This window comes from Struthio camelus, chromosome 4 (genome assembly GCF_040807025.1).
Source record: "Struthio camelus isolate bStrCam1 chromosome 4, bStrCam1.hap1, whole genome shotgun sequence".
NCBI lineage: Eukaryota > Metazoa > Chordata > Aves > Struthioniformes > Struthionidae > Struthio > Struthio camelus.
Window position 1 is genome coordinate 56,580,844 of NC_090945.1, and position 12,678 is coordinate 56,593,521.

Genomic DNA, 12,678 nt, shown 5'->3' on the forward strand with positions numbered 1-12,678 from the left:
TCAAATGGAGACACTATGCTTTATTAATACTCCTCCAGATTACATCTCTATTTCTAAAAGGAAAATATGAACACATCTAAGTCTAAGAATTCCATTATTGCTCAATCCTGGGAATGGACCACTTTACTTTCCAAATACTTCACTGTTTTCAAATAAAAAAAATAAAAAAGAGAGAGAGAGAGAGAGTCAAATAATATTAGCTCCAGACAGACTGCCTATTGAACACCGTTGTTAATCACCGCACATCAATTTCCTGATAAAAATCCCTGATGGAGAAGTTTGCCCTCTAATTTAAATGTATAAAATTCTCCGTTGGTGGCGCAACCGCTCAGCGGTATAGGAACCACTCCTAGGTTTCTTGTTGCTTAGATTATCCAGCCTTGGATGCATCCTGGTTCTGAAGAACTTGGAGGTGAGAGTCAGAAGTTTTCTACTTAACACTTTCTGTTGAGCAACATGGAACAAAACAGGGCCTCTTCAGAGAGGGCTGTTTACTCAGCCGTAAGAATAAGCGCTTGAGGAAACAGGAAAGGTAGCCATGTGTAACAGAGGAAGAAAACAGGAAGCTTCAATATTTATGAATGTAGATCCTCAAAACTGAGCCAGATTCAGCAAATAAGAAAACTCCTCAAATCTCACCAAGGGAGCAGGTACCACAGAATACACAAACCAGACAATGAGCAGATCTCCACTGCAGAAACTGTCCATAAACGTGTCAATCCCTCAAACCATTTGCTATAAAAAGTACAGTGTCTCATCTTCAGTGCTTGTTTAACTATAATCCTGTACATTATATACAAGAAGGCACAAGGATAGCTGCTTAGCGCTTCCAATCCTTGTTCTTTTGCAATGATGGAAAAAAAAAAAATTTAAAAACCAGAGTCTGGACTTATAAATAGTGCAGAAAATGCAAATGCTAAGAAGACAATGCCTCCTATGATTGTCACTGAAAAAGAAAAACATAAATCAACAAAAAATTAGATACTGAGCAAATTAAATATATTTCATTATACATTACAGAGTTCCATCTTAATCATGTCTGATTCCCAAACAACTGTACTTTCAATTTTACATCGCAAACACTGGATGTTATTTCTAGCTCAAACAGTGTAAGGATTTCAGTGTAATGCTACTGTCTAACTGTACTTACAAGAATATATTTTGGTCTTAGAAGGAAGCTTACTTTTACTTGTATTAATTTAGCTAGTATAAAACCGGGGCTAATTCTTGCCATGGAATATTTGGCTGTATGGGTGTAAATAAGTTTATAACATTCTCATGCTGGAGCAACTCGTCAGTTAAAGGGACATACTAGTTAGCATTTGTTGCACAGTTTAAAGTAGCTGAAGTATTGAAAACACCAGGAGTGTCAACTGTTTGCAGAGGTGCAAGCTGCCAAAAGGTGGGACAGTATTCTGGGAAAGTATCACTGTATTTGCCCCATTCTTATGCTATTCTCTAAATAACCTAAGGGCTAGATGGATCTTTGGTCTGACCCAATAAGGAGATTTCTATGGCCAAAGAACCATGCTGGGCTTATTAGTAGCATTTGATTCCTTAAATCACAGTAAATCGAGTAAACTGTCAGGTTTAATTACGGCTGAACTCCTGGCCTTTTCTCGGTAAGAGCAACACAAAGCAGCAACGCACACTGAGGCTGGGCAGCTGCTCAGCACCCTGCCTTGCAGGAGACGCAAGCAGCCCTATGAAAAGTACAAAGTAACCCCTAGTTAATGACTGGGGGGGGGGGTAATGACGGGGGGGGGGGGGCACAGCAAGGAGGCCAAAAACCACAAACTGAAAAACCCAACTGAATTTACAAAAGATTCAAGAGACACTCCAACTTTTAAGCTCCTTCCTATACTTCTAGTATTGAAATCACCATATTTAACTGCTCCCAAGCATGTAGTCATTTACATCACAGGCATTACTAGCATTAATATTTTTTGGGTAGAAATGAATTTTCACTTACCAGTCCTAACAGAAATTTTCTGTGCTATCATTCTCCCTCCGATAACTGCTAAACCCGTGCACAGGCAATGCCCCACTGTTCCCCCTACTGCCACACCATAGGGATCCTGAGAAAAAACACAGGAGTGAAACATCAGCACAGTTGAAAACCTGTTCGTCTTTCAACAGCCTCCTACCATGAAGGAACCAAGATTTCACAGACTGCTGTTACACACTGTCAAGCATGTGGAATGTTCTTTGCTGTTTACTTTGCTCCACTATCAATCACTGCCTTAAAGAACAGTAACAGCGTACCTCAGCTAGCGAGAGGGACTATGCATCTTACTAGCACAGGAACATATGGCATGTTTCAACCAAGAAGCATCTTCAAGTGGTTTATAAATATAGATTCAGAAATCACTCTGCTGTATTTAAACAATTATACAGCCTCGAAAGGGAAGGTGGTAGCTGTTGAGAAACAAAAGCATGCATCAGTTGGAAGAATACCAACCTAATTATTAAGGGGAAAAAAAAAACAAAAAACGAACAACAACAAAGAAAGAACTGCAAATGCAAAGTTTCAGTAGCCAAGACATTCCAGCTCCTCTGTTCAGCGTCACAGGCTCGTGTTCTACCCAAAATATCAACCAAAGATGGAAGTATGAAAGAAAGAATTTAGTCCCAGAAGAGAATAAACTGCTTTCAAAATTTATTATCAACAACAGCTTTTGCATCATTACATAAAGAATTTCTAATCAATACATTAATAAATCTATTTAAACAAGTTTCTCACATGTCCTTATAAATTATGTAGTTTGGGGCAGCATACATATTAAACGCCTCATAAAAAACAGAGAACCTCGGCACTAGAAACAGAAAACAAATTTCTAAAGAAAGATGAAGAAAGTAAGGTAAAAAGAGCACTTTTCTGTTCTACAGAGATAACCTAGGGAAAGTGGAGTCCCCTGCAAATCTCTCCTTCAGAAAATTAAGTGAGATTTTTGCCTCGGGAGTAAAAGCTGCTGCTTTCACATGAGGAATGCATGAAGTCTCTAAAAGCCAAACAGAAATTTTATTTAGGAAGTGATCTGATCCCAAGCAGACATGGACAAAACTGCCTGATCAAGACAACCAAAACTACAAGACAGCGAGGAAAGCTAGCAAGTATGACGGAAAACAACTGACGATCTAAGCAGCCTATGCCTGGAGCAAGCTGATGGAGTACGACAGCAGTCATTCCAAGTGAAGGGGAAAAAGAGAGAGAGCAGAAGAGTTGTACCTAGCAGAATACATTCACCTCCAGAATCTGGAACAGAATCAAGTATTCCTGGACCTCCTCACTTATCCGCTGTCAGTAATTATATGTAAAGCCCACAGGCAAAAAGTGCATCTCCCCCCTCCCCCCCGCCAATCCCTTAATGTTGTCCCTGGAAGACAACAACTTATGACTGCTTGCGTTAGCGTGTATCTTCCGTAGGAACAGCGCCCTGATACAGCCAAGACAAAGTCAGTCTAATATGACATGATGGAATTTCTTTTCCCTTTTCCTTCTCAAAGACTTTGACAAATGAACAGTTCTTATACACAAGAAACTATTAAAGAAGCCAAATCAAGTTCTCAAGGAGTGCTGTCAGGATGAAGTTCATTAAGACAGATTTAATTTGTTCCCCTTGTATATGCACCAAGACAGTTAAATTATCACCCTTTTTTCTCCAAAGGAGCCCTGTTTCATCCACTGTGATGGATGGATGGATACTACTCACTTAATGAGCAGCCATATAGTATTTTGTTTTCTCTTCACTGAAGAACGGTCCATATGGTCAGTGATTTACTACGCTATTCAAATCAGAATAAAAAGATAATTTCTTTCCTCGTAGCATTTCTGCAATATTCCGGATAGGTATCTTAGTACTTCACAAACAAGAATTTACCTGAATAAATTATGAAACAAAGGAGTACAAATTAATCTCATAGATAAGATGAAAAAAGATCCAAATCAAAATCATTCATTGATTTTGAAAGCCAAGACAGACGCTTTTTTATTCCCCCAGTGCTGAGCATGTATATGTTAAAAGCATAGCACCCATTGTCTTTAGTTGCAACACGCAACATTTTACAAATCAGACTCCAGGGTCTGATGGACACCTTTTGATGGGACACGCGGAAAATGCAGAGCAGAAGTCAACAACTACCCGTGAAAAGATGGACATAAGCAACTTGCCTAGCACCACGTAAAAACTCTGGCAAAGGCAGCAATATTTCCTAATTTTCCAAGATGGCATTTAAGTGCCTGAACAATGAGATCATTCTCTCTCTTTCCGCTGCTCCCAGCCTCATTTGCTCTAAGCACCTTCCCTATTTTGTAATAAAGGGCAAGAGGTTCCTACGGATTATAGTCTCTTTCATTATGCAGCACTGATTTATTCCTATAGAAGGTCTACAAGTACGCCAAGAGAAGCATGAGTCCTAGGGAAAAAAATGTAAATTATCTCAACGCATGCAAAGAGTGCAGGCAGACTCCTCCTGTTTACTGAAAGGGTGACCATTGGCTTTAATTTTCCTTTAACTGTATTACAGTTGCATGCATTCCAATCATCTCGCCGAGTAAGAAGACTACGTCCTTTGTCTTTCTCCTCCTCCTTACTTTTCAGATGAGGGTGATCATTTCACTTACAGCATTACCCCAAAGCAGTTTGGAATTTATTTTAGTTCTATACACTGCAACAAACGTATTTACATTTTTTAAAAGAGCTACCTTTAATAGTAAAGTTTGTTAAGATGAAGGTCTTTTTCAAAGACCTTCAGTGTGTTAACTGTATCTACCTCACGCCATAAAGGAAAAGAGGTTCTATAACATCTCTTAAAACTGTAACAAAGAACAACTGTATTCAACTGTATGATATAGAACAACTATTTTCAGAAACTTTAAGTGCAGTCCTAATCATGTAACAATAGTTTAAATAATATACAGAATCTCAGTGCATTTATTTTCAGGTCTCAGTGCAGCTGTAACATTAACTAAGGCAAAGCAAAGCGGTAGGTGTGAATCTGATACTTCAAACAAGGGTATTTTGTCTCTCTGGCTTATCTGCAACCCAAGGAGGGCAAAAGAGCAGCGGGCATTCTGAAACACTCACCTCTCTTGCTGCCAAGACTATGGTTGTTAACTGGGAACGATCACCCCATTCTGCTAAAAACGTTAGAGTGAAAGCCTGAACAAAGATTGGAGAAATAAAGTGTAGCCATTTCTTCTGAGGTATAGTCGTGCCTGGCCCTGTTTCCACATCTCCCGGCCCATTTAAGAGTTTAGTTCTCTGAAGCTAGAGAGGACAAGCAAAAAAATAGAAAAAATACCATAAGATTAGAAATGTCACCTAAACAACCCAAAGCAAATACTTCAAGTGCAAAGCTAGTCATTTAACACCTGAAATGTTATAAGCCTCCATGCTTCATTATCCATATACTGTTTATATTAGACGGCATGTCAGAAGACTAGCTACATATTCTATTTGTAATCACCTCTAGCCGCCAGTTACTGTCCATCTTAAAGCTTGTATTTACACAGTTTCAGCAGGAATAACAACTGGTTTCTTCCTATTTTTAAAGCAGGGATTCCTTCTCCTCTTCACAAGAAAAAAAAAAAAAAGTTGTTACTTGTAAATTCCCTTAGAAACATATTAACTTAAGATCTCGATAGTCTTAAGTGATGGCTTTCGAATTAGGATTGATAAAATGAACAATAACGATTAAAAAAAAAAAACAACCTTAAAAGAAGATGAATGTTTCACACTACCTCTTGAAAGTGGACCAGTCCATTTAGAAGGCTATAGTGACAGAGACCTTTGCTGCAACATTACAAATCTGTTATTCTACCTGACTATAAGATAAATAAAAGGAGAGATGAGAGCAAGTGTTAGTGTCTTTTATGCTGGTAGATAATTTTTTCAAAACCAGATTCTATGGAGAAAATTGCATTTCTCCAGACAAGACAGGCATACCACAGAACTGGAGTCATCTGTTGAAACAATCTCCAGCGGCTCTCTTCTGTCTAGCTTATTACACATTTGCTGTGTTAGATCCTTGTTAGTCACACACATGACTGAGTAGCCTGGGCATGAAATATAACGCAGTTCTGCAACTTCAAGGCTTTCACTATTTCATTAACTGTACTTCACAGAAAGTTTGACTTACTTCCTCATCTTTTTTTTTAATTTCTGCTTGAACTTCCTCTAGCTCCTCCTGACCTTCATCTGGGCTCATTTTCAAGCCTTCCCGAAGCATTCTGATGCCAAAAATTGCAAACAGCGCAGTTGACACATAGTATGTATACACACGAGGAATAACTGTGGTGGCATAGCCGAACAAAACTGAAAAGAAAACAAATGTGTAATTTCAAATATGAGGCTCATAATTATTCTTCCCATATCTAAGAAATGCTCACTAGCAAAGTCTGCAATTCAAATATCCACTGATATCTAGAGACTTCATTTTTTGTTAGTTTCATATCATTTTACATTTTTGCCAGATAACAACAGTCTATCAACTCAAAGCATTCCTGGTTGTACCAGAAACTGAAGCCTGTTAGCACACATCAAGGACAGCAGGGTAAAGTTGACGTGCTGCTATTCTGAAGAGTCAGTTGAAGCAAAATTGTCATCCTTGATTGGAAAGATAAGTCTTGCCTTTCTCCAAGCATGCCAGGTTAGATTAGCAAACCCTGTTAAATTAGTCATGGTCTGTGTCAGTTGATTCCATTTATATCGATGACTACATGTTGGATAGCATCTCTTTCCAATCATTTTTTCATTTATTTCGGATCTAGATTATTTATCAGATAAAGTTAGAATATTATTTTCTACAAGAAAAATTTACTTGCAACACCCACAAATCATCGAGTTGCCTGAATCCATGCCTCTCTTCTTTTGCCAACTGCAAATACCCACAAATTAGAATCAACTTCTCTCCCATACTCCCAATAAACATACAGTAAGGTCACCATCTTTGGTCTTTCCTTAATTTAAAAGCATTAATCAGGTAGGGGCATAAAAGTCTAACCTCCCAGATGAAGACCAAAAACTGCCTCCACATTGCATCTTTTACAGGTACTGAAGGTGAACAAATTAAACTAGCTCTCGTTCTCAAAGAAGAAGAAATACAGAGTGATTTCTCCGCAAATTGATATTAGTTAGTATTTTTGATCAAAGAAGATCTGCATAAATAAGAGGAAATTAAAAACCCCACAGCTAACATTCAAGGCTGTTTATACCATGCACTCACAGCTTTCTCAGTTGTTTTACCGCACATACAGTTAGCTAAGTGGAAGCACATTACCATATATGTGCATTCTTACGTCACCTTCTTAGTTCAAAATGGGCTCAGAAGTTACTACACCATCCAGAAGTTTATCTGTGCTGCCACTGCCAAAAGTAAGACTATCAAATCTGGAATAAATTTGGCTGTAGTATTAGTAAACACGGTACGTACACACGTGAATAATAGCAGCAGTTGCATAGCCAAATAAAACAAGAGAACTTAACTAAACTTCTTTTTAAAGACTAAGTACTGTAGTAAAGCAACGAAAGAAGATGTATACAAAAAGATCTTCTTTAGCATTATCATATCCAGAGCGTAGGAGTAGAATAATCAGAATGTTAAAGCAGCTTACTTTGTCACTTTCTGAACGTAGAACGAAAAAACACCCAAATAAAGATTATTTGGAGCTAGTGAGTTTAAGTTGGAGGAGTTCATGAAATCAAGGTGGGAAAAAAACAGGCCCCCCCATACCCTGAAAGTTCCAGACACAGCTTGTAAGAAACAAGGGCAGAGAGAAAAAAAAAATGGCTCTTTTCTGAATAGGAAAAATAGTTGGGAGCCTCTAAACTGGGGGATAAATTAAAAAAGAAAGCTTTTATGAAAAAACATCAAGAAACAAAGACTCAAAGGAAGAAATCCTATTAAAAAGGAAAAAAAGAGAGAGAGTCAATGGGCAGAAGGGGAACAAAAGAAAGCAAGATATGCAGAATACAGTATCACCTATGATACTAGAGAAAGTTAACTGAAGCAAGCAGCGCAGAAGTGAAACAAGATCCAATGAATGTTACATCGAGTAACAGAAGAAACTCTTACAATGCTTTCATTAAATACCGGGCAAATGGAACCTGCTCTACAACTGCCATTATTGCTACACACCCAAAGAACATTCAGAGAAACACCAAGAAGCCTGAAGCCAGTTAATCTGTTGTTTCCAGTACATATAAACCAATGAACGCTATTTTGAATATTTCTTAACAGCTGCGGTTACAAGCGAGCATGTATACCATAAAGTCTATGCTGCATCTGATAAATACCTGAAGGCTGCTCCATTTTATAATTAAGGCTACATAAGCACCCAAAGCTGCAGGTTCCTCAAGTGCCCTTCCCTCCCAGTTCTTACCTCTGCCAAAACTCTAGATCCCAAAGGATTGTAACAGAATGCAATCTTTCACTTACACATCCTCCAGTATAAATCCAAACCACCCTCATGCATGTCAAAAGCAACACATACATGGGTGCAAGTCAACCAAGGGAAATTTGTCATCACAGTAAGACTTTCACCTTAGGAAAAAAAGAAGTCGCCCCTACGTTATCTTTAGGCACCCTAGTTGAATAGGGACTAAAAATAAAAAAGGAATCTAGTAGCCCAAAAATCCATGGAAACGTTCAGGCTTCCAACTCCACCCCTTTTCCTTAAACTCCTATTGAAACATAGGAAGTGTAAACTTAACTAGTTAACAGCCTAAATGCTGATCTGTCCCACAGCCCTCAAAAAAACCTCAGTCTCTTCTCAGAGCAGAAAACTGCATGCTCTACTGCCTTCAACTTAATTTCATAATAGGACATACTTATTTAGACAGCACATGTAAGCAAAAATGAGTGCTAACCTGATAAACATGTCATCAGTCCTAAGGCAAGCATAGCACCAGCCAGTACAGTCAAACGGTTGTATCGCATGGCCATGATGGCTGCAATAAAGAAGGTCTTATCCCCCAGTTCTGATACAATGATGACTGATATAGCAGCCACAAACGCATGAATAAAGCCCAAATTTGTCTTTTCAGTTGACTCTTCATTGACAATATGAACTGGAGCAACTGGTGAAGACCCCTTCTGTAAGAGAGAGGGAAAAAAAAATTAATTAGCCTTGAATATTTAATTCCTGGAAGTAATGAGCACTGTATTTCTCCTGTTATATCCCACTGCCTAGTGTGACGTTTTAAATATATAGATTTAATGCAGTATTAGCAATCATTAGCTACTACTGGCTACTATCTACCTCACATTTCCAATCACTTAACTAGAATATCTTCCTCCGATTATGAAAGCAGTACTTCATTGTGCAAATTAGTACCACAACATAAGAATCACTATTACAATGAAACAGAGGAAAGCAACGTCAGCTCAGCTCTAATACTGTTGTTTGAACAATCCTTGGCTACTTACATCATGACGCCGGCAGCTTGAGCAAACAAGCTGTTTTCTGATAGGAATGTTAAGAATTAAACTCTTCAAACTAAAACTGGGCATTTACGATAGCTTAGCAGAAACATGAAGTCCTTTGAAAACTGTCACCATCACTTTCTTCCCTTGCAGAATCCCAGCATCTATGCTACGCTAAAATTTCACGCAAGTTTTCTTAAGCTTTCTTTGTACACACTTAGAGCTACTTTTAAACAACCACAAAGACTTTCTATCGGTCAAGCCACACCAGTACATTCCAAATATCACTCACTAATCAAAGTGTTTACTTTTATAAAAATTAAGATACCTACAGTCAAAAGCAAGACCCAAAACAAGGAAGCTGGAGTTCAACGTTCACATGCTTGACCAGAACAGGCTGAGAAAGTTAGTTTTGATACATCTATGAGCAAGAGACAGATTACAACTGGTTTAGTAAAGTGAGCCTCTTCACAGAGCATCCTCACTTTAAAGAGTGTCATAAAATATTTTTTGATAATTACCACTTTTTAAGTTCTGTATTATACATAAAGTGGTATGTTAATGATTTTTGTCCTCCATGTGATCATCTGGCAATAGATGCCTCTAACCCAATAACAAAATTAAAATAGTTTTAATACAAATAAATTAATCTTAAATACGGAGAATAACTGATGGGTTCCGAGTCACAGCAAAATATTCTTTCATTTGTTTATAATGTCAGAAAGACCTGAAGAGGTCAGCTCTCCCACATCAACATGTAAGCAAACATGGCTTAGTACAAAAATATTTATCCAGTAAAAAACATTAGTTCAATTGGTCAAGCTTCATTGTCCAACACAGTATCAAACATCATCTCCCCAACTTAACTTACTAGAAGTGAGCATCTGAGCTTTTAAAAAAATTCATCATAAGAAAATAATTTATGGGTTTCTCAGTTTGTGCTTCTCAGATGATGTCTCAAATCCATTTATTATAACGGACCCCTACATTTCTTTCTTTCAGCAGAAAAGAGAAAACCGTAGGGTAAGCAAACCATTTCTATCTTCAGCTAAACAAGATGCTAGCTTTTATATTTTGTAAAACCAAAGCAGAAAAAATTGATCACTTAAAAACAATACCCCTTATCTTACAAGATTATCTATATGAAGTCTTCTGACTTAAAAAAAAAAAAAAATTGGCAAAAACTAATTGCCGACTTTTACCTCACATTTACAATTATTCTGTTATCACCAACATAGCATTCTTCAACAAAGTGGTGAACAGGGAGCTGTTTACAAAGAAGAATTTGCTGGGCTCTTTTTATTCTTTAATGATCACCTAAGCTTTGTTATTGTCATTCAATAACTGCACATGGGGCAACAGGGATGCTTCCTTAGATAAAGCAATGGCAGCTGATAGTCCCTTTGACGTAATCCAACAAGTGAAAAGCCTTCCAGGCTACATAGACCAGAGTGATGGCAGCTTCACAATTACTACCTGCCAGTTAAAACCTAGGCCACCATCAGAGAGACTTATACTACCCATCTGCTGGCTGTGCATTCCCATTGCCTTTCTCATGTTGCTGTAAGGCAGATGTTGGGAATGTGTAGCCAGAGGTGCAGAGGAGGCTGGGACTTTCAGCACCAGCTCACACTCATGTTAGCATAAGCTACCCCCTGTAAATGCTTATTTTATATACATATATATAAAAAACTCAAAAAAGAAAACCTAACAATCTCTCAATACCTTCTTCTTAAGATACAACAGAAGCAACCCTCTAGAGATCATTGTTAAAGCTCGCTTTTGAATTTCCTGATTTTTCTACCATCATTTGCTAGTTGGCACAGAAAGAAGTATTCTCTTCTTGTTACAGTATTTGTCTAGAGAGATGTTTACTCCGTAGGAATTCACATTTAAAATTAAAACACTAATGACGTTTACGGTATGTTGTTTTGTAAGCCTGAGGTCTGTTCTCTTTTGCTTTGCCATACGCTTCATGCCTCCACTCGTCAGATCCCAGCCCACAGTTGCCAAGTGGAGCTACTGACCAGTATCTAGAAGCTCAGATACGGACCAGCATGAAGTTTCCCAAGGAGACTGCAAGGTGGATGTCGCTTTTTAGGACATATCCAGCAACAGACATTGAATGAAAACTAAATCTGACATCCCATGGAACTAAGGTGTTTCTGAGATAAAGTTAACTTGTTTTCATATAAAATACATCTTTTCTTACTTTTCTCTCTTACAGTTCTGCAAATTGCCAGAGGCCTACTTTGAAAGTGAACTGTATTTCAGCTCGATGCGAATTACCCCTTCCAGATTTTGAAACAATTATGTGCAGCAAAACTGCTGAAGATCGTAGAAAGGACAAAATACGACCATGTCATAGATACAGCCGTTCGTGTGCTGACAGTGCCCAATGGTCTGGGGTCAAAGCAAGTAATCAGTTCTCTGGAAAACTCTTAACTCGTTTTACCTGATAACATAAAAAAAGCATTAAGGAAACGCTTCCTTCTCGGACGGAAGAAGGTCCGTTCCCCTGGCTTTCTGTTTGCCCCCCACGGGCGCTTCGCCCCTCCTCGCCGTCCGCACTCGTTTCCCACTCCAGCCGTGCTCGGCGGCTGCCCCAGGCCTTCGGCCTGGGCCGCTCGCCGCCTGGGACGAGGGGGTGAGGCCGAGGGGCGGCTCGGCCGCGGCCCCCGGGGGGACAACGCCGCTCCCCGCCGCCCCGGCCTCCGCGCCGCCCTCCCACGCCGGCCCGACCCGGCCCCGCGTCTCACCTCGGCCCGCGGCTCGGCCGCCTGGCCCGCGGGCTGCGGTGCCGCCGGCGGCTCCTTGTTCCTGCCGGGCTCTTCCTGCGGGGCGGCCCGCAGCCCCGCCGGCGCGGCCAGCAGCGCCAGCAGCACCAGCAGCAGCGCGGCGGCCCGGCCGGCGGCCGCGGCGCGCGGCAGCGGCACCGGGCCGCGGCGGCCGCCCTCCGGCGGCGACACCGGCGACCCCATGTCGGCCGAGGGAGCGAGGGAGGGAGCGAGCGAGGCGGCGAGAGCCCCGGCCCGGCGCAGCCCCGCGGCGAGGCCGTGTTAAGGGCGCCGCGTCATCGCCCCTCCCCGGCGAGCACCAGCCGCGCTGCCCCACAACCGTCCCAACGGCTTCCTGCAACGGCCCACACGGCCTCCGGGCGCCTCGGGATGGAGGGAGGGAGGGAGGGAGGGGGCGCGGCTCCCCCCCCGCGCCCGCCTCTGATTGGCTGCAGCGCCCGCTGACGAGGCGCCC

At 40.6% G+C, this 12,678-nt stretch overlaps 1 protein-coding gene across 1 annotated transcript; it reads right to left on the reverse strand.

The window, feature by feature from the left end:
* TMEM165 (transmembrane protein 165) lies at nucleotides 1-12,407 on the reverse strand. Its single transcript, XM_068941055.1, has 6 exons — nucleotides 12,186-12,407; nucleotides 8,871-9,096; nucleotides 6,142-6,317; nucleotides 5,088-5,270; nucleotides 1,973-2,078; nucleotides 1-946 (listed from the first exon to the last, which is right to left on the reverse strand). Exons 1-6 carry the CDS (start codon nucleotides 12,405-12,407, stop codon nucleotides 870-872), a joined length of 990 nt encoding a protein of 329 aa, XP_068797156.1. The 3' UTR covers nucleotides 1-869.
* Between the last annotated feature and the right edge of the window lie 271 nt (nucleotides 12,408-12,678).